Here is a 27,284-nt window from a genome sequence, read left to right as displayed (position 1 = left end):
ATGCTAACACGGACCCTAGCAAGAGCCGTGCTTCGCAAAATCTACCACCGGATCGGAAACGCGACCCACTGAGAAGATCCGGCGAGAAACTCAGTGGGCTGTGTCTAAGAGTTAATTTACTCGTCGAGCCCAGAGTCACCTTAAAATATGAAATACGAGAAGAGATAATGTCGCCGCGTAAAAATGCTAATAAAATATCTCTGATATTTAGGCAATACAGATTACACATCTGCTAAACTAACCAAGTCACTAGGCTTGCGTTGAGATTGAGGCCATATTTTTTTAAATGCTTTTTACATAATTTATTTACTGATTACCAATGGCATGCTTTAGTTTCATTAATATTTTTTGGTTAATCAATGAATATAAATTTAGAAAGTATCTTTGACTAGCTTATCGTTGATTTTTAGTAATTAGGCGAAGACTGGTTAAAATAATTCGCCAACAGTTTGAAGTCGCACCAAAAATTTTTTTCCTTACAGCTTTTTAAGCAATTCAGAAAGCATTTGATGAAGATATTCAGTTTTAAAATGTTTAAATATTTCAACTTATCGTCGCCACCAAGGTCAACACGTTCCGGGTTACTAATAACGTTAGACTAATTGACATTTTTTGTATCCTTATTAATATTTATAACGCAGTGATGATTTGTGATTGGTACCATTTACATAAAATTAGTACATTTGGTAATAATTAAATATTGTGTTTCATCATGGTTATATAATATACAATTATGTATAAACAAGATTATTTTTTTTATAATTTGGAAATTGTTTTAATGATTCGCGACAGGTGTAGGCTCTTTTTTTATAGCTTAGATGGGTGGACGACCTCACGGCCCACCAGGTCTTAAGTGGTAACCGGAGCCCGTAGACATCCACAACGTAAATGCCGCCACCCACCTTGAGACATGAGTTCTAAGGTCTCACTTTTAACAGTACAACTGCTCCGCCCTTCAAACCGAAACGCACTACTGCTTTACGGCAGAAAAATAGGCGGGGTAATGGTACCTACCCGTGCGGACTCACAAGACGTCCTACCACCAGTAGATACCAGTAATTTCGCTGTTCTATAAACTTTAAATACCGACCGTTCAATCTTTATAAAATAGTTTTTTTCTCCTATGAGGCGGCCACATAAATATAACTATACGAATTAATTCGCGTTTTATTTTATTTAACTAATTAATTTTACTATATTTATATTTTTATTTTATACTTGGTAATCTTTATTAAAAATATCCAACTGCTTTGTTTTAATAAAAATCTATCCAAAACGATTTAGAATTTTACAATTTGCTGTAAACGCCATCTGTCAATTAGCATAGAAGCTTACATTTCGTTTCTATTCTTTATTATTCATAGTATTCGTCTGAAAACAAATTTGAAATTTCGTATACTATCCTCCAATAGGTGGCGCGGTAAAAAGCTAAACAATTCTTTACGCTAGGATGATAATTCATTTATCTAATGCTGGCTGTTAGTTACTAATTTTTAAGAAGATAAATACATATGTACCCCTCCTCTGGTAAAGTCTGAAATTTAAAGGCGTAATGATACTTTAGTTTTTAATTATTATGTACTTTTAAATATGTTTCATTTCTAAGCACTGTGTGATAAAAATTTAAATAGTTCTTAAGACCAATAATAGATGTCGCTGTTATACAAAAACTGTTCAACTACTGACCCTGAGATAAATTAATTTATATACGAGATAATTTTAATACGAAATAATTTTGACACTCGTTCTTTTACTTTTCCAGAAAAAACCTGAATCTGCAACCAGTAGACCGAGAAGAAGATGCCCATCTCTTCACGTACAGAGATCTGAACCGGACCCACGTCTCCGTAATCTTAGCTCAGAGCATCGACTCCTTAGTAGACAGTGATTCTCCGCAGAACGTGGTGAAGTTCAGACTTGGCTGCGACTTCGATGAGGGAGATGACCTGGTGAGGATCGGTGCTGGATTGAACCAGGTGATGGTGTTACAGTTAGATGATAATTAGGGACTTTAGGAGCTTAAAAGTTTGCCGTTATCGTGTTTCTGTGTCATTTCAATGATATGACGATTGTTGTTGATAGTGCGAAATCAAGTTCAATGTGTGTGGCGGCATTCACATCATGGTGTAGGGGAATGATACCCCTCCCGAAGCTCATCGGAGCGGTCAATAAAACACTAAGTACACTTGCATGTTTCTTTGCATCAGCGACCGCGGTGGATCACTGCACGATAGCCACTGACTGACTAACGTATAAGGCTTATTACAAAAACTGCCTAGTAAGTACCGTAGGGCGGGGTATCATTCCCCTAAAGTGGCATAAAAATTGTATCTTTATCTTATAAACAGTTTCGCTCACCTAGTGCTGAGGAACATTAACATAGATAATGAACACTATGGTTGTAACTAAAAACACCTCACTGCTTAGTTATAATATCCAAGATTTCTTGCGTCACAATTTGAAAATCTATATCAGCTATCCAATGTAGGCATAGCCTGTGGTCCAAGATATCTAAAGTACCTATCTACGTATTAGCTCAAAATCATCGAAGTTATTAATCCGTTAGTGACTTTCCCAATTTAATCTAAATCAAATCACATACAAAATAGCTTTTCGCACTACTAATGGCCTATAAAGTACATAAATAGGCAACCCGGCCGTCAAATCTATGAGGAACGGTCGAGACGTCGCTGATCGCCTATCACGTGCAGATAAACTCCAGAAACGAATTGAGGAGCGTATTTTTACGTTTTTTTTACGTGTGTCGTAAAAAATGGAGGCTTCGAAGGTCGGTTTACAATCTCACGATTTTTAAATGACTTCTGTCGCAAATAATTTAATTAGAGAATTGAGAGTTTTTGTTGGCGTTGAAGGTCATACATAGCCCTTGAACTAACCGACACAGGACATCGGCAAGAATCTACGGTCAACACTGCGATGCTAACAGTGCGCTAGTGTTAATGTAAATCACTCATCTGGTATACAAGTCATGTAAGTAATCCAACTTACAGGCTGGTTTAAGAACGTGAGCTTTTTCTGGAATCCGCTTATGTTGCTATCCTCAATAAGCACTTTGTTATCCACTAGTGCTCACGAGCGAGTGAGATAGATGCTAAGATTTTTTGTAGTACCCACTAGGCTCTTGCTTCAAGCTGCCTAATTTCATCGCTCTCCGACAAATCGTATCGGACGACCTAAACTGAACAATGAAGATAAGTCAATGAACTGCGCATAGGTTAAAATCTATGGTCGGTATCCTTACGTTGATAGCTCGTAATGTTTACATTGACTCTTAGGCTCTACGCCTTGACCTGTGACTTACGGCCTTCTGGCCAATCAAGCTGTAGGTTCTGTCACATACATGATTTCTCCTGAGCACGGGGAAGAGAATTTACAGCCTGGCATTGAGCGCTCACTGAAGCTCAATCATTCTTGCTGCCTCTAACTTTGAAACTTGAGGTTGAGTTTTCTACTACTTACAAATGGCGACTGACTTAGTCTGCAACGCGAAACGGTAGCTTTTTTATTATAAATAACCGGGCATGGTACCTTCACGCTAAAGAGAAAAAAATATTGAAAAAAATAAAAGAAATTTACAGATCTGAGCAATTATTGTTAGTATCGTGAGACCGTGTACCGCATACCGTATACAGAACCCAGGAAATACCGCTATCTTGCCTATTTCCGGCAGGTTACAGTTATACACCTCGAAGTATGGGACACTATTTATACTATTTATAATAATTGGTGCTACAACCTCATGCCTTAAGGTGCAGTCACGCTGTGCTATCTACCTATCTTCATCATCAAAAATAAAGTATAGATTAAAAGTTCTAATTCAAAAGAGGTGTGCGAGGCATCCCATCGTCCTGACGTCCTACCCGACATCAATGGCAACGCACGGGAATTCGACCCGTCCTCGGCCCCATAATAAAAACGGAAGCATTATATTCTCTGCATTGTCTGAATCGATTAAAACGAAGCGATGAAAACAGCATTCATTAAAAATGGTCGGGAACTTCTACCGGTCGCCTCACCTCAGTTGCCACTACCACTGTCTCGATCTATTTAAATGATGCTTACGTTCATTGCGTGAGGTATATTTAGTCACCACTTTACAACGACCCCAACACCAGAATAATGCAGCAACTGGTTACCATTACTGGTGGTAGCACCTCTTGTGAGTCCGCACGGGTAGGTACCACCACCCCGCTTATTTCTGCCGTGAAACAGTAATGAGTTTTGGTTTGAAGGGTAGGGCAGCCGTTTTAGATGTCTATGGGCTCCAGTAAGCACCTAACACTAGGTGAGCTGTGAGCTCGTCTATCCATCTAAGCAATAAAAAAGCCACATCTCACTTTGTACGTGTCATGGAGGCGACTGTGAATATGGACCAGCATTCTCCAAGGTTTATATTAGGATACAGTTGTATCATTTTCCAGCGGTAGAGCGTATTCTGAGTCTGCACGGAGAGGTCCTATCAAGCTACTTAGTTATGCCGCAAATAGCCTATCTATTCCAGTGTGGAGCAAGACAGCCCTTGCACATTACTATTGATACTTCGACCCTTTCTAAGCAGGGGTGTTACTAAATTATTAACAGATGGGCTATCTATTTGCAACAATAACACTGATATTGTATCACAATTTCGTCACTAGAAGAATCGGATAGACTCAACACGATTCTTGGCGGTTCGTCTAAACTCGAACCACAAAATCTGAATAAATTAATGACAAGCCATACATTTTTAAATATATATTCGAAATAATTAACGTATTTAATTTTAGAATATTCTGACATTTTCATTAATTCTAAAGGTATTGCTCTTTTTTTTTATTATAGAATCTTTGAACGATCAATGATTATATTATCAAACAAGGCTTCGAAATATTAATTCTTTCGAGTACTTCTCGTCTATATACATTTAATTTTCGTGAACGTCAACACAAACCGATAGTAAGGGGAGTCCTTCACCCATTTTTGCGTCGAGATAATTTTAATACTTCAGTAACTGACCCGCTAACTACCCTCGGGATAGTCTCGAATTGACCTCCACGGGTCTGTTATGACAATTTTTTAAACATCACAACTCTGATGTTAAATGCGGCCTTTTTTAGAATCTGTTTATTTAATATGCCCCAAGGCATTACAGCAGCAATGTGGTAGTATTTTAAAGAATCCTAAATTTAGCATTGGACGTCTTTTACATCGATACAAATACTGTGTTAGATATTAAGTGATTTAGTTTTTGGATTCAAAAGCTTTGTCTGATTTTTATAATTTCATCAGTGCAGATAGCAATATCACGGGATTTTAGTTTGATTCCGTAAGCAATATTATATTTTATTTAGTAATTTTAAACGTAAATGTATTCCACTAAGTTATCGTATTATTTTTTTCAATTCTATCCCTTACCACCTACACAAGGGTTTGTTACTTTGTTCATATTTGCAGTTGTTTATTACTCGATAAACGAACTTTTGTGTATTCATCATCATCATCATCATCAGCCTGCGGCAGTCCACTGCTGGACATAGGCCTCCCCCAAAGCTCGCCACTGAACCCGAACCCCACTCCAGAACACGTCTACCCCAACGGTTATCGGTTCTGCGACATATGTGACCAGCCCACTGCCACTTCAGCTTACGAACGCTGCGAGCTATATCGATTACTTTGGTTTTTGCCCGAATGACCTCATTGCGTATTCGGTCTCGCAATGACAAACCAAGCATAGCTCGCTCCATAGCTCGCTGAGTAACTTTTAGTTAGTGGACTAGTCGCACAGTCAGTGTCCACGTTTCGGCTCCGTAGGTAAGCACGGGTAGGACGCACTGATTATAGACCTTTGTCTTCAGACATTGTGGTATGGGCGACGAAAAGACCTGACGAAGCTTCCCGAACGCTGCCCAGCCCAACTGAATCCTTCTGGTCACTTCCTTCTCAAAGTTGTTTCTACCTAGTTGTAGGGTCTGTCCTAGGTAGACATACTCTTGAACAACTTCGAGAGGTGTACCATCAACATCGATTGGTTTCGGAATGACGTTTCCGTTAAACATTACCTTGGTTTTATCAAAGTTCATTCCGAGGCCAACTTGTTGGGATGCAGTATTAAGGCTGTGCACCATTTCTTGTAGGTCCTACAGCGATCCCGCCATGATGACGATATCATCGGCAAAGCGAAGATGTGAGATGTACTCGCCGTTTATGTTAATGCCGCGTCCGTTCCAGTCCAGAGTCTTGAAGACGTCCTCCAGTGCGTTTGTAAACAGTTTCGGGGATATAATATCCCCCTGTCTTACACCTCTGCGCAACTGAATTGGTCTCGTCTGGTCTTTCTGTACTTGGACGGTCATTGTAGCGGCATCGTACAGGCATCTTAGTGCATCGATGTATCACCAGTCAGCTTGACACCGCTGCAAAGATTCCAGAACAGCCCAGGTCTCGATCAAGTCAAAGGCTTTCTCGTAGTCCACAAACGCCAGACATAGTGGCAGATTATACTCTTCAGTCTTCTGTATAATCTGCCGAACTGTGTGAATGTGGTCCACGGTACCAAATCCTCTTCGGAATCCTGCCTGCTCCGGAGGCTGGAAGTCGTCAAGTCTCTGAGCGAGACGATTCGTTATGACTCTCGAAAACAATTTGTAGACGTGGCTCAGGAGCGAGATGGGGCGATAATTCTTTAAAAGTGTTTTATCTCCTTTTTTAAAGAAAAGGACAACTATGCTCCTGCTCCACGCCTTTGGAGTTCTACCGGTTCTTTGTGTATTAGACTATTTCTATTAGATACAGATTTGCTTACAACTGTCTCGCCTATGTATCAATTATTACTAGGTGTTGAGTGTTTTAACCAGGTTTTTCTATCCCCAGATCTCAGCTTACCTCTCGGTGACAGTGTACATTGAAGATGTCAATGACAACGTGCCAATATTCCTCGACACCCCATATCATGTTACTGTTGATGAATTAACTCCAACAGGTGAGAAGGCTTTTATATTTTTGATCGCTCCTATGGTCCTGTCATTAACGATACCGCTTACTGTACCGCGAGGTCTGTGTTTGACTACAAAGGCAATATGTTATCAAGATGTTGTGCATCTTATCTTATTTCGTGCTTCATTTATATTGAAATTAACGAGTCTTTGGGCTTATTTCGCATCTAATTTTGTTAAATTATTTATTTATGGGTCCTCCCTATCTATTAACATTGCTCTTAGGTACCACAAGCACCGGCCACCGACCTCGTCGAACCTGTCGCTTGCAACGAAGGGCTTGACGAGTGAATTAACCCATAGACACAGCCCACTGAGTTTCTCGCCGGATCTTCTCAGATGATCAGGTTTCCGATTCGGAGGTAGATTCTGCGAAGCACTGCTAGGGTCAGTGTTAGCAACACTTCCGGTTTGAGCCCCGTGAGCTCACCTACATGTAAAGGTGAAGCTGAAATAGCCTTTCAAGGCTATCAGCATAGACAGGAGGAAAAAAAAGCATCTAACGCTGTGAGCTCATATGTATTTAAAAAAATAATTTGGTTCTGTTTGCAGTAAGCACAGCTGCTTTGTGAAAGCCATTAAAAGTAAAACTTCAGAATTATAATTGTGTATTTACCGTTACGGTAATGCTTAAGCTTTTTTTATGTTCCGTCGTGATATACATATTTAATCACGAAAATTTAAATCCAAAAAACCCATTGAAATAAAAACAGGAAAAAAACGATATATACACAAAACCGTTGAGTATCGAGAGGAAATTCATTAATAATATCCGAGCCTGTCTCGTTCAAACACGCTGAGCTAACGATTCATTATGTGGAGAGTTCGAAGACTTTTGATGTAAACAAAAAGAGGATTAGGACGTCGGGGGATTTCGATGACTAATCTATGTCAACTACAGAATGTAAATGAAGCTACTGGTGGTAGGACCTCTTGTGAGTCCGCGCGGGTAGCTACCACCACCCCGCCTATTTCTGCCGTGAAGCAGTAATGCGTTTCGGTTTGAAGGGTGGGGCAGCCGTTGTAACTATACTTGAGACCTTAGAACTTATATCTCAAGGTGGGTGGCGCATTTACGTCGTAGATGTCTATAGGCTCCAGTAACCACTTAACACCAGGTGGGCTGTGAGCTCGTCCACCCATCTAAGCAATAAAAAAAAAACTTAATAATTCCAATAGTCTAAAATATTATATCACTCTCGACTGCTGCTGTTGTATGTATATCTTAAAATAATCATATCTTTTGTTTCATTTTACTACTTAGTGTAAGACGTATAGCAGTTACAATTCAAACTCCCGGTTGCCTCACTGTCATGCTCGTGTCCGTGTATTGGCAGCTATTGCATTTATTTATTTAGACACCAACAGCAATACACACAAAACATTCAAGCTTAAAGTTAACATGTATAAAATTAAGTATTATATATTATATTTTATATTTTAATACATTGGGATCCATAACAGTGCGTCTTCGTTGCAGGGTTAACAATTTTCAAAGATATCAGAGCCTTCGATCGCGACAAACCGAACACTCCGAACTCGGACGTCCATTACAGCATCGTATCTGGTAACGATGACGGTCACTTCGCTTTGGAGAGCTCACACAAGCCTGTTCTGCTTCTTCGAAAGGTCTTGGACTACGATGCCGGAGACAAAGAATTTCAACTTGTTATTATGGCTTCTGTAAGTATTTTTTTTTTCAGGAAGAGAGAGCTATTTGCCTGCTGAATAAAAAACAATGTTTGTTTTTCGTTCTCCTTAATTTTTTCAAAATAAATCGAGGCCTAATTTATTATTATTATTATTATATGTTAAATCTTGTAACGCATGTTTTTGAGCATAATAATTATTAATAATAGTGATGTCGATTTGAGGTCAATTATATACATAGTAAATCGCATTTTGGTCCTCACGATATAGGCTATGCCTAGTGTGAGGATCATTGGTTAATTTTATATTGTTGATGCCATTTGCGTAATCTCTCAATTTTTTAAATATGTAAATAGTATTCTAGGTCATGATTTAAGAGTTTATGTAGTAAATAAATACATTATCATTATTATTATTATAATAAAAAATTAAGAAAAAACTACATAAAAATCTTGTAGAATCGTAATTGAAGTTTAAAGAAGTCTACATTCTGACTCTACGGAACTGATGTCTAGAGTTCAATTTTGTTTGTTCTACAAATAGGATCGCGGGTCCCCTCCTCGAAGCTCCAACACCACAGTTCACATCGTGGTACAAGACAACGACGACCTGCCTCCAAAGTTCACGAAAGATGCGTACAGAACACAGATTCCAGAATTTTATCCATTGATGGTAAGTAAATCAACAATTTCCCCGGTCATCGTTCTCGTCGAACCCGTCGTTTGCAACGAAGGGCTCAACGAGTAAATTAACCCTCAGACATAGCCCACTGAGTTTCTCGCCGGATCTTCTCAGTGGGTCGCGTTTCCGATCCGGTGGTAGATTCTGCGGCACGGCTCTTGCTAGGGTTCGTGTTAGCAACGTCATCAGGTTTCAGCTCCGTGAGCTCACCTACTAGTTATGGCGACGCTGATGTAGCCTCTCAAGGCTAACAGCTTAGGTAGGAAAAAAAAAACCAATTTCTTCAAATCAGCAAATAAATTTTAGTACAAACATGGTTAATACTATGGACCATATTAAGACATATTATTATAAACGACTGATTCCGCCTGCGGGTTCTAATGTTGGACAAGAGTGTTTCGGAAGGTACCTTCAGCGAATCGGAATTGAATCGACGATTGAGTCGCAACACTGTAGATGTGACCCTCGTATCCTTGCTGTATACCTCGCATAGGAGAGACAGCGTTTTATCTTACAAAATCAGGGACTTAACCTTCCCCTCCTCCCAAACTAATAAAACAAGTAATATCTCAGCCCTAGAAACCATTAGGTATAAATTTGATAATTTATTTCCGCAAGTCAATCCACATGGACCAAGAATCCGCCCTAATTTTAATATCATTACAAATTCGGTGAGTAAGCACAATGAAGAATGGATTGGCAAGCGGCAAGCGGATATAAATTATACTGATTTTTTCAAGAACAGAGGAAAGCAACAGGTTATAATGATTTGCTGTAAATTCCATTTCATTGTTATTTGAGTTTGCTGGATCTCATCATCGACATTATTTATAAGCTCTTGATTTATGTTAAGAATTTTACTAAGTTTTGAAGGTCGTAAGTTTTTATGAGTGCACATTAAATATATTAATGAGTTTAGCTAATGCTAAGGATATTTTGAAGGATACAAATGCTGCTGATATATTACTGATGGTACATAAAACTTGTACTGACACTATTATCACACTATTTCCTAACGCACTCTATATTTTTACTACGAAACAATCTTAATTGCAAATGTAGCCCTTTGATTTTTCTTATAGCCTTCAAATCTGATTTACCTCTGTACTTCCTAGGGCAAACGTATCCACAAAGAAATACTCTTCCCAGAACCTATACATGCAATTGATCAAGATCTAGGCGTCGGCGCTACATTGCGCTATGAATTAATCTCTGGGAACGACAGAACGCTCTTTTCTCTGGATTCTGTGAATGGTAGTCTATTCTTGGAGAAAGAATTAGATTTGGACGCCGAACATAACTTACAAGGTAACTACAAACTTTATTAATATTTGATAGCTAGATTTTGCAATTAGATGCAATTATTCATGAGGTTTTATTACATAAATAAATTTCATTACATTTCATAACGTAACTCGTTCCATAATATAATTTAATTTAAAAATGTAAAATTTGTTTAAATCTGAAGTGGATTCAACCAATAATTTACTATCTTTTCACTTATCTATAAATTTCTCAATTATCGGGTATTTGACTACAAAATAACTAGATTAAGATTCCGCAAGATCACTTTGTAAAGGTGATCCAAATAACGTATATTAAAAACTGTGTAACTTCTTTCAGCAAACACGTTTGTCCTTCAAGTTCAGGCCTCACAGCTGGATAATCCTCTAAAAACGGCTCAAGCCAGAGTTGAAATAGAGCTCTTGGATCTAAATGACAATTTACCTGAATTTGAAGTTGATTTTTACAATATTAGTATAGTGGAAAACCTCCCGAATGGTAAGTTTTGATTAAACTCTCCAATAGTAAATTTACCTCTTCGGCTCCTGTGCCCAGGTGGTCTATTTTCAGTTATACTAATATTATTTTCATTTGATTTCCCTCCTTTTCATAGTTTATAGGAGTCTAATAGGTATTTACTAAACTGTAAATTTGAAGTTCAATTATGCCGGTGTTAAATTTCTGTTGCATCTACAGTAAAAAATAATTGTTACATGATGATTATGATTATTAAAATTTTAAAACTCTTGTTTGCTTTCCTTTTTCTTATTGTCGACTGTAATCTTAGGGTTTAGTGTTCTTCAAGTGATGGCAACCGATAAAGACCAAGGTGAAAATGGTGAATTCACGTATCAGCTTGACGATCCAAAAGGAGCCTTCTCAATCGATCCTAGATCCGGATGGCTCACTGTCCGGAATCAAGTAAGAATAATATTTTGAATTAGACTTTAATATTACTACTAGATATGCGTCACTGCTATACCCGTATTTAAAAGAATGAACGAAACACTTCGCATATCTTCGAGATATTTTTTTTTGGTGTATTACTCTCTGATCTATAACCTACCAGGCGATTCATAAGCCCCTTGATCCTTAAAATCAGGAAGCAGCGAATAAACACAATGTTTTATTAATTTTACAATCAATCAATCAAGCAGGTAAACCGAGAATTTCCGGGCTCTGCCATTTAGCATGATAAAAAATTACCTTTGTGTTATTGCTGGCCATAATCTTATACATATTCGCTCAGAAATATTTGCGTCTTTACATAAAAAAAATTACTTTTCTATAGTATTTTAATTTTATAGTATTTTAATTTTAAATAAGTATAGATTAATATCCGCGTTATTATTATTATGGTTTATTCAAATAATTTACAAAATACGTTGTTTTTTTTAATGGAAGGACTATACTTTAAATCTAAGTAACATGAAAAATAGATGACTTAAAAATATTAAATAAAAATTAGATTTATTAGATTAGATTACATAAAAAAATGTTTTTAAATTGGAAAAGTTTAGACCTAGTATATCAGTTCATTCGTATCGGTCTAAGCAATAAATAAAAAAAAAGTAAGGTATAAAAACACAATTCTAATGCGATAGGTTTCGACCAAAACAGAATATATTCTCAAGAAACAACTTAATTTCCAGACTGTCCTCGACAGAGAAGCCCATTCGTCTCTAAGGATGAAAGTCTACGCCAAAGAGACAAACCCGAGCGTGGTCGGGACTTTCGCTGACAGCCAACGCTTAGCAAAATGGCGTCGACAGCCCTTGGAAACCAACGCTCCCTTAGAAAAGACTACTTACGTCTTTCCTGATAAAGTTGGAACTAAAACTGAAAATATAGAATATTTTGACGAGCACCTAATGTCTTTTGTTAACGTGGAGGTTACATTACTCGACGCGAATGATAACAACCCAGTTTTTGTACCGAGTAACCTTTACGAATTCAGCATGAAATCTAACGCGAAAGTTGGCACTGTTATTGGCAAAGTGAAGGCCGTAGATCCAGATTTGGGACAAAATGGCATGCTGCTATACGATTTACAGAGAACAAGCAATTTGACCATAACATCGCCTTTTAAAATAAATCCAAACACTGGAACTGTTAGTGTGGCTGAATCTCCCATTTTGGAAGGAAGACATGCTTTATTTGTCGAAGCCTCTGACCAACCGGCCAACCCCAGTGAGAGGAGATATTCACTGGCCGTAGTTACTATTGAAGTTACGAGAGGAACTAAAGGTATCTATGACGTAGAAAATCATCTGCTAAATTTACACAATATGAAAATCAGTAATACTCAATGTGTTCCAGAAGATAGAAAATTAAAATAATCCATTTAAACTAAAGACAGATGTCAAAGTATAATTTAAATTTAATACACTACACCCTTCCTTATCTTTACACCTATTTTTAAAATTCTAATAAATTAAACTTATCTAGAAGATAATGAAAAGATCTTTGCAAAAAATCCAGTTATATATTATATCAATTCAATGCTAGAAGATAATAATCAAAATATTTTTAGGTAACAAGCCAGAGATACCTGACTTTATGGGAGCACCATATGAATTCTGGGTTGGATCAAATGTTGGCATTGGTACAAGTGTTGGACAAATTAGAGTTAATGACGCATTTGAACAAAACGATGTTTCTTATGATTTGCTGCATGGATACGAAGAAGGAGGTAATGCATTACGCAGGAATTAGTCTTGCTAGCCAGATTTATGTTAAGTCTAACTTTATTTTAAAATATTCACATTTATGCCACACTATGAAAGGAAGAAAAGTATTAGTGGTCACTGTTAATGAGGTTGATGTATTATGTGGTGAGGTAGCCTTCATTGTCTTTGCTGTTGCATTTTGCTGATTAACTAACTACCTACCTTTTATATTATATTTTTCAGTACCGTTTGCTGTGGAAGAAAGATCCGGGGTCATAACCGTAGTGGACGATCTCTCCCGGTACAATCGTCCAATGTACGATTTCGAAGCGGTGGCCTTACAAGAAAACGCCAACCTATCCATAGTGACCAACGCCACAGTTCACGTTGTTGACGTTAACGATGAGAGAGGTGTTTTATTGAAGTAAGTTAAAAACAATTACACTTCATCTAGAACTTTGAATCAATTCCTAATTAAATTATTAAGGCTTTGTTGAGTTAATGAACGATTGCCACAAGTCAAGCAAGTAATAAAGTGAAATTAGTTAGTAAATCCTCATAGCTCAGGACACTTGTAGAAAATCGTAAAATATGTTTATACAGGACAATGTAACCTATTGTAAATCAGTGAAAATAGTAGTATTATGATCCACCTGCATTCTAGCCACCCATTGACAGCTGCTTCTGGGATTAAGGGGGACCTACTCTCGGGTTGGGATCGGAAACCGCTGACAATCTTCGGCGAGAAACGCAACGGTTTGATGCTATGAGCTAGATTTCCATGCGAGTACCAAGGTCCCTATGGACTAAGGCCCTATTCCAGGGCTCGAGCTGCAACCGTCTATTATAGGATAAGTGGATCGGATGAACTGATATCATTGTTGTCGGTCAAACTGATTTTGGGACTACGACTTCATGTGTCTCCGTAGATAATGCCGGTGGGTCTGCGGGTTACGGCTAGCAATTATTTATTTATTTATTAGGTAAACGGGTGAGCTCACATTCTAGGCTTTAGAGGTCGGCGGAGCCCATTGATATGACATATAGAATCCGGTAGCATCGTGATGTTAAATGTTGGAATTAATTCGCGTTTACTTAAAAAAAACTGAAACTGAATACCCATTTAATTACATACTTACAATATTACAAAATTTTTTTACTCTAAAACGTTTTTTCCTGCAGAGGTGCACATTCACCGATTATATTCCACGTTAAAGAAAACTCAGCCGGGGCCGCTATAGGACAAATTTTCCACACCAATATGAGTTCCATTTATGGTAACGGCACTGGAAATGTAAGATTCTTGATCGCAAATCAACAAGACGTTACGGATGACATAGCTATAGGTTAGTAAAAACGCTGGTGACACAATGTCATAACGTGAAGAAACTTATAAATATATAATATAATTTAGTATCTTTCGATCCGTGGTCGCAAGTTTGGAACGGGCTAAATCTCTTCACAAATACTCAACGCCGAAAGTATTGTTGCATTATTGTATACTCTGGGTGTAAAGTGGATACCGGAGCCTATAAACATCATAACACGATGCTCCCCACCCACTTTGGGACATGAGTTCGTAATCTAAATTATTTAGCGTAACGGTTGTACCTTCAAACTGGACCACGTGACTGCTTTGCTGCAGAAATAGACAGGATAGATATAACTAGATAACAGGAGAGGAGACATAGCTGTGCGGGCTCACTGCCCTAGACCAGGCAAATGCCGGTTGCAAATCGCAGTAGACTGCTATAAACTCTGATAACGCTGCAGTCCAGTACGCCGCCTTACGACATCGCGACGAGAGATTGATACTGGGATGACATCACATAGCTCATCATTTTGTTTATTACTAATGTCTGTATTATTTTATTATTTTCAGCGGAAGACGGAACTATCTTTACCCAGAAACCTTTAGATCGAGAAAAGCGTGATGTTTACAGGATGACTGTGATAGCTGAGTTCAACAAAGGTGTAATTTCCGGCGCGGGAATATATCAAGTCACAATATACATTGAAGACGAAAATGATAATCCGCCTGTTTTCGAACATGCTACTTATGAGGGCTTCATTATGGAAAACTCAAAGAAAGGAACAGAAATTAAGATGGACAATATAATAAAGGCTACTGATGCTGATGAAGGAACAAATGCTTTATTCATGTACACGTTGTTCGGTGAAGGCAAAGAAATGTTTGATGTTGACGAAAACACCGGGGTTGTTAAGTTTATAGGAGACAGTTTGGATAGAGAGAAAAAAATCATGTATAAGCTAAGCTTGGTGGCTAGAGATACCGGAGGCCTGAGTTCGGAGGCCGAATTAATCATAAAGATTGGTGATGAGAACGATAATAAGCCGGAATTTAACCAAATAATAATGCCCATGGATAGATATGTAGAGCTTATTGAAGCCGACGAAAATTCGAAAGTCAGAATTCACAGAGAAACAAAACTTAATGGAACAGCCGGCTTCACAATAATTGAAGTAAAACCTAAAAATAAATTTGCTCTTGATGTTGATCAATTAGGGCCTTTATTTTTGATACCAGAAAACATTCCTATAGGAACAACAATTATAAAATTAAACGCTTTGGATCTCGACAGCGGACTCAACGGACAGATACGATATGAATTCAATTCAGAAGTTTATATTCCACCGAGAAAACTGTCCGCTGACGCACTAGAAGTGAAGCGATACTTTGTGATCAATGAACGGCACGGCCACGTTATTGTCGCACGAAGCTTGCCGCCAGAATCAGAATTCAGATTGAACATTTCCGCTTTAGATGGTGGAAATTTGAACGATAACATTTCGGTGAGAGTGTTCGTCAAGGATGTCAACGACCACTTTCCGGTCTTTAAGAAAACTTGGTACAATTTCAATGTTGAAGAAGCTCAGTACACCAGACGCGTTTTAGGAAAAGTGGACGCAACTGACGCTGATTTTGGACAGAACGCAAATCTAACGTATTTCATTCAACCTTCGGACACGGATCTACCGTTTGAAATATCACCTTTGACCGGAGTTCTCAGCGTCAATGGAGAGCTGGACAGAGAGACTGAGGATAAGTATATACTGACTGTCGTGGCGAGAGATAATGGCCTCGAAAAGAAACTATCATCTTCTGTCAGTGTGGAAGTTCAAGTACTAGATGTAAATGATAACTCGCCTAAATTCTACGCTTTCGATGAATTATTAGAATGGAAACACCCCGAAGCTGACGAACTGTCTAACCATAATTTCGAATCGGTAATGATGATTCCTGTTTACAAAGCTACGATTGAAGAAAACGCACCGATCGGGACCACGGTCGCTAAAGTATTTGCAAACGACACTGATTTCATTGGCAACGGCAACGGCTTGATTTTGTATAGCCTTCCTCAAAGGAAGAACCAACAGAGTTTGTTTGCGATCGACTCCAAAGAAGGAACCATTACAACAATAGGTCGTCTCGATTTCGAGAATCAGTCGGCGCACAACATAACTATAGTTGCGTCAGATTTGGGACTGCCAAGTTTGAGTTCGACTGCCATACTGATGGTTACTGTCGCTGACGTTCCCGACGAAGTAGAAATGTCGGACAAGCCAGTATTTATATCGCGATACTATGAACTAGAAATCGAGGAGAACGTAAATGCACCTGTGGAGTTAGTCTCACTGAACTTGACCGAGCATTATGAAAACTTTAAAATGAGATATTACATATTGAACGAAAATGATACAGATATCAGACGAACGTTTGTTATTGATCCAAGAAACGGCACTTTGTATCTCGTTCGAAGTCCAGATCGAGAGGTCAAAGACACTTATGAGGTCATAGTAAGAGCCGAAAGACAGAAATATAGTAGAGAACTCCCTCATATGATCTACCCTGTAGCCGAGGATGTGTTGGAAGGAATGACCAAGTATGACGTCAAAGTAGTAGTAAGAATTAAAGACGTGAATGATAATTCCCCGAAGTTTACGAACGGGAATCGTCCCTTGGTCACGGCCATACCGACCACCGCGCCCTTCGGATATCAAGTTATGCAGCTAAAGGTAGGATAATTAATAACAGTTAATTTTGTGAATGTGATCATGGAATTATTATTTTCTATTAACTACATTATTATTATTTGAAGTGAATTAAGTATTTACTGGATTTGTCCAGATATATTTTAATTCTGTTCTTGTCTAATTAGGTTTTGTAGTATTTGTTTCAAAAATTTGAAAACCAAAAGATTAATATCATTTTAAATGGAAATTATTAGTCCCAGTGCCCGTGCGCCTTCACTTAAAATATTTCATAATGTAAGCAGAAAAGTCTCGGAGTTCCTTTTGCCATTTATTAATTAACGAGCAGTCCTCGTGATTATATTTGCGGCACTCTGGAGTAGCTTGCTTCAATCGCATTTTCATAACAAGCTGCATAATATAAATACCCTATTGCCATTGGACACCATGCCACCGCATCTGGGACGGTGCGCGCCGACACAGACGAGCTTGTTTTCTTTGAAACGGCTAAGCCTCGATGGTCTGACATCTCCCCAGGCTACAGACTCTGACATCGGGATCAATGCAGACATCCGCTACCAGATACTCAACGAGCAGGCCCCCCGGTTCGCCATCGACCCCGTATCGGGGACGGTCCGGGTGGTGGCGGCTCTGACCAGGGACGCCGGAAGAGTCTTCGGATTCGACGTCAAAGCCACAGATAAGAAAGGAGCTGACGATGGGAAGTCGGCCATCGCTAATGTTTTCGTAAGTTATAGTGTGATGGTTTTGTAAGTTTGTTGAGTCTTTTTTAGATTATGTATGTTTATGTTCTTATTATATATTAATTATATAATAATTTGTACAACAAGGAAGGGTTTTATACGTTTTTTAAACGTTTCCTGTTACCCAGCACCTTTTCTGACACGGTTCTTCGGTTTGCTAAGCTAGTTAAAATTGCATTATAATGAGATCTTTGAATATAACATTATTCTTTGATAACTACGCGTACCAAATTTTATTTAACTCAATCATTCCAAACGTATATTTATTCAGAGAGGTTCAGCCTAAATACTCAGAAACCTTTTTCTTCATCAGGTCTACGTGTTGGATGAAAACAAACAGCTGGTTCTGGTCGTTGGCGCGAGACCGATGGAGGTCGAGAAAGGCTTAGAAAATATCACTCGTTCTCTGACCGCCATTACCGGCTACGACATCCGAGTCCGGCGACTTGAAGCCAACACGAAGGCGGCTGGAGACGGCCATGCGTACGTCAGCTTCTCTTGTTTGATCCAGGAGTGCAGGATTCAGTCTGCCCTCAGAGCCCCTGAGCCAATCCCATCTCTATAATATATATCAAAGTCTGCCTTAATTCAAGAGTTATTCTTGCTGCAAACAATTTGATTTTAATCGTTATCCCAGCTACTGCTCGTTCTTATGTCGATAATCCTCAATTCTGAGGGTCGTGGCCTCCTGGATTATCCTGCGCCACTCCCGCCTATCCTCGGCTGTATGGATAGCATCGTGGACTAAAGTGTTGAGAGTAAAGCGTATCTAGTCTGACCAACTTATTATAGCTGTAATATGTATTTTAGTACATAGCGTCGATACACTGACCTGTACAGAATTTAGCCGAGAGTTTTCACCAGTTAATTATCCTTTATGAATTAAATTGTAAGCCGCTGCTTTCTTTCAGGACCGACATGTACATCTACGCGGTGGACCCGCTCTCCAACGCGATCATCGACATGGATGAACTTCAGAAGTAAGTTGGAACTCTGTCAGTTGGAACGCAAATTTGGATTTTAATTCCATAGTATTAAAACTTAAAACAGACCAAAATCAACAAATTCAAATATTTTTTTATTGCTATAGGTGTGGACGAGCTCACAGCCCACCTGGTGTGAAGTGGTTACTGGAGCCCATAGACATCTACAACGTAAATGCGCCACCCACCTTGAGATATAAGTTGTAAGGTCTCAGTATAGTTACAACGGCTGCCCCACCCTTCAAACCGAAACGCATCACTGCTTCACGGCAGAAATAGGCGGGGCGGTGGTACCTACCCGTACAAAATCACAATAGGTCCTACCATCAGTAAATTTTTTCATTTTTCAAAATTCACTCATTATTTGTGTATACGAATTTGGATCGTTTTTAAAACTGTTTCGTTTTAATTAATTCGTAACTCGTCGCAGGTCGCTGTTGAAGCGAGAGTCCGAGCTTCGGCACAGCTTGCCAGGGTTCAAGGTTCTGGAGGTGGGAGGCGCGTCGATGGTGCAGGCGCGCGGCGGCGGGAAGCTGCTCAGCACTCTGGAGCTGAGCGTGGTGGCGCTCGGCTGCATCGTGTTCGTGGGCGCCTGCACCACGGCCGTGTGCGTGCTCTGCGTGCGGAGGAGCCGGAGGTGAGGCTTCATCATCTATTATTCCCAACCGCAGAGCTCGACACAAATATGCAGCATCCAGCAGCTGTACTTATTATTATTATTATTTTTGGAACGAAGTTCCTTATGGGACGATGCGGAGGGGTACCCTAACCGGGAAAAAGCGTCCGTAACGTAAGATTTTTATTAGTAATGCACACAGTGTACGACTTAACTTTGTAATAACGTACAAAAAATAACATATTTTTTTATCATTCATTGACCACGATCTCAGAGCGTTCGTTTGCCCAATACACTAACTTTTATGCAAATAACCGTGAATGAAGTGTACCACAATAAGTTCACACGTTACCGAATGACCGTGGGTCGTTGCGAAACCTCCAGTTTTATTTTCTTTATACCTCGAATAGAACTTAAAATTAATATTTTTATAATAAGGAACTTCGTACCTATCCGGTGTCCCACGACACCACTCATCTTTTTTTATTACTTAGATGGGTGGACGAGCTCACAGCCCACCTGGTGTTAAGTGGTTACTGGAGCCCGTAGACATCCACGACGCAAATGTCGCCTTGTCTTGAGATATGAGTTCTAAGGTTTCAAGTATAGTTACAACGGCTGCCCCACCCTTCAAACCGAAACGCATTACCGCGCATACCTGTGCGGACTCACAAGAGGTCCTACCACATAGAATTAATTTTCATAACACTGCAACCGAGCTCCAACGGCCCTGCCGGGCCTTATGTTTTTGTACTTTGAAACTATATCCGTTTGCAGCTGCATTTTATAGATGCAATTAAGTTTTTGCATAAACGATTTTCTAACTCACCTGGACATGGTTGGATATACGTACATACATACTCACACTTATTTCGAATCCTATTGTAAATTTATTTTGTTTATCTGGATTCAAATTTGAAATAAATTGAATTTTCGTTAGTAAGAAATAATTTTAATAAACGAAGATTGTTCAAACGAGCCGCCGAGAACATTCGAAGTGAAACTTGATTTACAAAGAAACTTTATTTTCACTTACAAGTCGATTTTAACTGAAATTACTTTGACAAAGAACATATTTGCATATCGCGACGGACCGGGAAAAAACAAAGGCAATTAAAAGTGTTAAATTAACCTTGAATTGGCTTTGCAATTCGTTATTTAATTAAGGCTTCTTTGACCAGCCGTGAAATCGATCAAGTAAAATGTCATTAGTTTTTTTAATTCATCCCAAATTAAATGTGTATAATTAAGCACCTCGCAAAAATAATTAAAACGAATTAAATTTTGAACAGTTATATTACATTGATTTAATTTAAACTAAAACAATTAAATGACTTCTTCTTTTTCGTTGTTTTATTCTCCTTTCAGACGTCACAAGAGAAAAAGACGAAAGCACGTCACTAAATACTTTAAATGAAGAGAAAAATATTATTAAACTATAAATCCTTAGCTTTTATAGATGGTTATTTATTTAATTTATTTTTTATTAATAAACATCTTCACTATTAATGTAGTTAGTTTATTTGTGCACTCCTATTTCGGTAAACAGCACGCGGCGCTTACCGTACAACTCTCTCGCGTTATATATCTTATTATTTGCTTACATTTTACGCAATAAAAACTCCGAAATTATTTATACACAGAATAATTTGTTGACTTTTTAATTCTAGAAACTAATTATATAATAGTAGTGGTACTAGACACAATACCTATTTAAAATAATGATCGTCTGCCTATAAAAGCAATAAATGGAAATCACATTTCATTGACCCCGCCAATTTGGCAAACAGTCATGACCTACAGATGAGCCGCAGGCCTATTTTAAAGTAATAGTGAAATCTAATCTGTAGAGTGTTTTGGACTTAAATAAGATTTCATATTTATTGTTTATAATTGATAGTAATTAATAATATTCCACCTATATATTCCTAATGTTTCGGGCTCCAAAAAGCCATAAGCCCTTAAAAGCATATTTTTATAAATAACTTCGGAGTACGTCCTATTGTATATACTCTAAACCCGCAAATATTTTCCTAACAGACAACACAGAAAGCCATATTCCCAACAACGTCTTAACGCTTTCTCGACTGAGCACTTAACAAAATACGGAGGCCTTTTCCCGTCGGGGGGGAACCAGTGTCAAGAGCTGAACCAGTCTTACAGCGAAGCGGATTCATACATAGACGTGATCAACCACAATGCCAAGAAAGTTTGTCCCCACGGCAACACCGTTGAGGAGTTCGGGAAGGCTCATCAGAAATGCGTGAAAACCCAATTCGCGGAGGGAGACGGCTTGAATCAGAAGCACGAGAGAATGTGCATCAAGTTCAATCAACGACCCATGCAGAAAAGGTGAGTCTTTGTATTTTTAGAACAATTACTAACTCTTATAGAACAATGACATCAAAAGTTACTGACTTAGCATTAATAGTTACTAGAGCCTAGAGATCAACGTCTTGTGATCAGAGTGTAATTTTCTTTCGGATAACAGCTATACGGTGCTGCCAACATACTGGTAACTTGAGTGCTGTGCAATAGAAACAAGCAACGTGATCGTGATTCTTTAGTAAAATCAATGGGAATGAGGAAATGGGATCATTGCACAATGCCTCTCTCTGATCTTGTGGTATGGTACTTTATAAGACAACAGAAGAACGAAACAGCAATTTGATTTTGGGTTCCGAGGGTATGAGCCCATGATCAATACATCTTTCTGAACATAAACCTCTTTCAGTTCGCCACGAATGGCTGAGCCCTGTCGAATCCAACCAATTACTTCGAATACGAAATAGGACCAGTACAAATAGATTTAAAAAAGTAAAAAGACATGCCCCTGTATCGAACTAGCACCCCATAAAGATGCGCATCGTAAAGGCCAATAAAAGCTTGTAACGTTCGCAGCTTTTGCAGTAATTGTGTACAAAGTTACAAACTTATTAGAGCTTTCAAATAGTTGAAGGCTCGCTATCGAAGTTAACAGCAATTCACTTTAACATCAAAAGCTCCAATCGAAAGTTTAATTTCAACTAAGTTCAAGCGGTTTAAAATAATTGGTGTATGAATATTAATTTGGTGAAGTGAAGTCTTGGTCCAGCTATATCCTGTAGCTCATTGTAACATCTTACACGATAGTTGGCATTTTGATTGTATCATCGTATGTAAAATGTGTTCACAAGTGCCAAAGATTAGCTCTTAATATATATTTCGTTGAGTTTGAGCCACTTGCTTGTGTCTTAAAGTAATTAATGATATAATTGAAACTGATTTAAAATTCAAAAATAACTAACACAATCGGTAAACTTAATTACTTATATCAATAAAATTTTACTTCAGTCACAATACAAGTTCATCTCATCTGAAACTTGTCGAAATTCCGTACAGAGTATTACCAGCATGTGGTCTGTGTTTGCTAAAATGCCATTAATACATACCAATTGAAAAAGTTGGTCATCTGATAGTAAAAAAAAAATGTGCTTTAATCTTTTCCCCAAATTTTAATGACTCCCGGCTGCAGTGGCTACCGCAAGTGGCTACACTTAACGTCAAGCAAGCCGTCTTCCCATTTTCGCTGATAATAAAGCTGTTGTATATCTTATGCATATCAATTCAAATTTGCCCCAGAATCAACCGAGGCGTCTTGACTATTTTCAACTACGCAATAGACATTTGACATTAAATTTTCTCATACCTTACTCCGTACACTAAAACACGAACATAATGAACACACAATCCCAATAGGAAAGGACAAGACACGTCGATAACCTCAGTGAATTCCAGTGGACAAGACTCCGGCATCGCTGAAGCCCGCTGTCCGTGTGGCCACTCCAGCCTTCACACCTCGGAAGAGAGCAGCGGGTATGTTTAACTAACATTTGAAAGTAGTTTTGCAGAAGGGCATCCATTTTTAGCACTAGCCTTAAGTACGTAAACTCACACAGAGAATGCTTTACCTACTTTGCGAATTGGTATGTTAGCTATTTCACCCTGCGGAAGCGTGGTTTTGCGGTAGAAATATACATAATAGTGGGTGAAATCGTATAGTTATACAAAACATATTATTGCCACCAAAGAAGTATGTGAAAACAACAACACTGTATTAAAATGTATACCTAAAAAAAACTTTGGACAGCACGGTCATATTTAGTGTTTGCTATTAACATTGCAGAGGCAGCTATGAAGACTCACTGAAATCGAACAGAAATCAAGAGGCAAGAAGCAAGCCCTACCGACAAGAGGACCCTCGACGACGAGCCTCATTCGCGCACCAACCGCTCGACACCCGGCAGTACCATTACAGAAGGCAGTCCTTCTCCGAAAATATGCAAAGGCACTTTCCTTCGTTCGAAAGAGTAGGCTCTGGTACAAAGATAACCAGACAAATATCCACTCCCAACGTTTCCAATGTGGGTCAACCTTACTTCATTCATAACCATAAGAAAGAATTGAGAAGGAAAGAAGCTCTGAATGAGCCGGCAGCGGATTACGACAACAGTGAAGGAGAAGATGTTTTTGACACAAGGATGGACAGGAGAGCGAGCGGCAAGCTCAAGCGAGGGAAGTTCGTGGAGCTTTTCGTGGCGACCCCGGCCGCCGCCGACGCCGTCAGGAGGCAGGGGAGTGAGAGGCTCATGTTCGCGAGGCCTTTATAGTAACAGTTGGCATTATAACTTTATTTAATGTGATCTTTGCCGACTTTCAAAAGACGGTCTTCAATGTTTGCTCACATGACGCTTGTTCTTGTAAATTCTATAATAATTTCGATGTTCTTCAGAAAATTGCGAATGGACTATTGAAAGATGTCACATCTTGATTGCTAGCCTCAATAAAAATATTTTGTTAACCGACTTAGTCTGCTTAGTTGTAGCGTATTGCGATAGATCGTCAGAAATAAATATAGAGATTGAAAATGGCTTAAAGTAATTAGAGTTGTGTCAATGAGAAGGATACAAATTCGACTGTGAAACTTCTAAGGAAGTAAAATAGCTTTGTTTAAAGTTCTGATTCGAAACGTGGGTCTAAAATTTGTATTTAAAGATTGCTTAGCCTAGAAATTTGAAATCAAAAGGTAATTTGAAAAATAAAATATAAATAACAAAGATATCCTTTGAGAGAACAATAGCAGTAAGAACACAAATACTTTGTACAATTAAAACCACTTTTATTGTCCGTACGCAATAGGCGATGGCCACAAAATTTGAAGCTTGAACAATGGCCAAACGAGAGGCCAGCTCTTATGATTATATCGTTATTATCCAAACACACAATTGTCACCCAGTAACAAATAGTAAAGTCGGTGAAGCAAGCTCGTCGTGAAAGGAAAAACGATAAGGCGATGTTTAATTGTAATTTAGATTCTTAGTGCCAGATTGAATCGTTCGTTTCAATCTAAAGAATTCATTAGTCATGCTGATGTCCACGGACGAATTCCAAGACTATTAAATTTATATCTTTAAGATATTATTAAAACTAAATTAGTCGTAGGGTATATTTTTTGGATTTTGTCATTTCTAGCAAAACGTATAAAAAACAATAGTTGAATTTTCTACTTTTTGTATGCCTTTTGTCCTTACGTTTTCGGTTTTTAAAGTCCAAAGAATAATGAATTTTCTGTTTTAATCGTTAAGTGCCATTTTGGAGTGTATCGTAGAGTTTTAACTATGTAACCACCTTATGAATAGAGATTGTAAAGTATAATTTTTATGTAAATAGGTACTGCTCGTAATAAAATAAGTGAATGTTATATACACATATTTTTTTTCATTTTCTTTCGTTTATTATCCAGTTATTCTTCGATTAAGTAAATGGTAGGACGACTTGCCGATAACAATCCCGCACAGGTAGGTACCAAATCAAATCAAATCAAATCAAAAAAAAATTTTTCAACATAAATGAAAGTACATACTTGTTGAACGTCAAAAGAACTACCGCCAATTCACAAGAACTAGCCTCCGTCCTGAGAAGAATTGGCAAAAAACTCAGCGGACATGACTTTTTTTTTTTAATATTAGAATATTTTTTTTAATATTAGTGCCACCACCTTAAGCGCATAATTAAGTAAAAGAATTCATTAAAAGAAAAAGAGGTGTTAAATACACTAACTAAAAAGCAAACAAGAATAATTCTGTAATATAATTACTCGTAGAACGCGAAAGTTAGGGAACGTGTTATTATTGAATGAAACACAAATATGTTTGATCATTATTTTTACTGTTTAATCTCGTGTTTATTATTTGCGGCGAATACTTTACACTTTTTGTGTTGCGTGTTCTCACGGACGACTATCCTAGTCCGCGAACACAAAAACATAGTTTACATAATGTCTACGACTGACGAAAATCGACGAAAATACAAAAATTAAGTCTTCGTTTATATTACATTCGTTATTAGTCATTATTGCTAATGTAACCGTTTTTTCTGTCTCATTTATGGAATTATTTTACTATATACTTTTTTACGGACACTATATTCAGTTACTACTGTAATCTTTTTTTTTATTCCTTAGATGAGATGGGTGGACGAGCTCATAGCCCACCTGGTGCTAAGCGGTTACTGGAGCCCATAGACATCTACAACGTAAATGCGCCACACACCTTGAGATATAAGTTCTAAGGTCTCAATTATAGTTACAGCGGCTGCCCCCCCTTCAAATCGAAACGCATTACTGCTTCACGGCAGAAATAGGTAGGGTGGTGGTACCTACCCGCGCGGACTCACAAGAGGTCCTACCACCAGTAAGGTGGTATCTTTATGATTAAGACGTATGTACATATATAATAACACTCCCCGGCTTAAAATCTGTCTAAAGGCTTAGTAGTGTGACAAAGAATCAGATATAAATATATGCATACATACTTACATACGCTCCAAAACGTTTACGTCAATAGACGTAGCCCATAGATATAGACATGTCATGCTGCCTTCGAACTTTTTTGTTTGTTTGCTCGTTGCCCAGGAGGTTTATTATATATTTATTTAAACGTATCGTAAATGAAGTTCAATTACAGCTTGTAATACTTCGCGACTGAAACACTTACCCAGCCGTGTGAGTTCACAGGGCGCCCTGTCACCAGAAAAATGATATAAGACGAACGAACTTATCAAATAAGTAGTAAAATAATGTAATATGTTAGCAGAAATAATTATAGGTCTATGACGGATTATTGGGAGCTACGAGAAATCTAGGCATCCTTACCGAGAAAATATTATTACTGATTTTTAGGCGAAGATTAATCTTGTACTTAAACAATATTAATATTATAACTACTATATTTATCAAGTCGTCGTGTCCTAACGGATAAGGCTTCCGGTGCATTCGTGTTGAGCGATGCAACGGTGTTCGAATCTCAGGCGGGTACCAATTTTTCTAATAAAATACGTACTTATGGGCGCAAACGCCACTGTTGGCAATAATTAACATAATAATATATAGTTTAGTTTATTATATGTTAATATTTATTTATTATTAGCAACAAAACTGTTATTCTACCATATTTAATAATTAGCAGACACTGTTTTGATGTGAAAATGTTCAGAATATGGTTAATGTTTATATTATTGTTTAAAAACACAAATGACTGTATAAATTATTAAATATGAATAAAGCATAAATATTAATAATAATTTATATTATAATTATTAAGTATTGTAATTGT

At 38.1% G+C, this 27,284-nt stretch overlaps 1 protein-coding gene across 3 annotated transcripts in view; it reads left to right on the top strand.

Moving 5' to 3' along the window:
* Positions 1 to 25,378, top strand: part of Cad89D (cadherin 89D) — a 52,521-nt gene extending 27,143 nt beyond the window's left edge. Inside the window, exons 3-21 of one of the 3 annotated variants that reach the window (XM_089728449.1) lie at positions 1,763 to 1,949; positions 6,871 to 6,979; positions 8,473 to 8,675; positions 9,186 to 9,314; positions 10,439 to 10,631; positions 10,947 to 11,105; positions 11,395 to 11,528; positions 12,260 to 12,854; positions 13,141 to 13,299; positions 13,520 to 13,700; positions 14,459 to 14,622; positions 15,159 to 17,314; positions 17,807 to 18,016; positions 18,347 to 18,516; positions 18,945 to 19,013; positions 19,447 to 19,653; positions 21,673 to 21,984; positions 23,371 to 23,487; positions 23,798 to 25,378. In XM_089728449.1, coding sequence (XP_089584575.1) covers positions 1,763 to 1,949; positions 6,871 to 6,979; positions 8,473 to 8,675; positions 9,186 to 9,314; positions 10,439 to 10,631; positions 10,947 to 11,105; positions 11,395 to 11,528; positions 12,260 to 12,854; positions 13,141 to 13,299; positions 13,520 to 13,700; positions 14,459 to 14,622; positions 15,159 to 17,314; positions 17,807 to 18,016; positions 18,347 to 18,516; positions 18,945 to 19,013; positions 19,447 to 19,653; positions 21,673 to 21,984; positions 23,371 to 23,487; positions 23,798 to 24,281 — 5,938 coding nt within the window. In that variant the 3' untranslated portion in view covers positions 24,282 to 25,378. Of the gene's footprint in view, positions 1 to 1,762; positions 1,977 to 6,870; positions 6,980 to 8,472; positions 8,676 to 9,185; positions 9,315 to 10,438; positions 10,632 to 10,946; positions 11,106 to 11,394; positions 11,529 to 12,259; positions 12,855 to 13,140; positions 13,300 to 13,519; positions 13,701 to 14,458; positions 14,623 to 15,158; positions 17,315 to 17,806; positions 18,017 to 18,346; positions 18,517 to 18,944; positions 19,014 to 19,446; positions 19,654 to 21,672; positions 21,985 to 23,370; positions 23,488 to 23,797 lie in introns of all 3 variants that reach the window. The other 2 variants (XM_089728450.1, XM_089728448.1) reach the window with 2 other exon arrangements.
* Positions 25,379 to 27,284: the final 1,906 nt, after the last annotated feature.

Source organism: Bombyx mandarina, chromosome 06, assembly GCF_030267445.1.
Source record: "Bombyx mandarina strain Sakado chromosome 06, ASM3026744v2".
Classification (NCBI taxonomy): domain Eukaryota; kingdom Metazoa; phylum Arthropoda; class Insecta; order Lepidoptera; family Bombycidae; genus Bombyx; species Bombyx mandarina.
The sequence above is the reverse complement of the archived record's forward strand: the minus strand, read 5'-3'. Positions and strand labels throughout refer to the sequence as shown.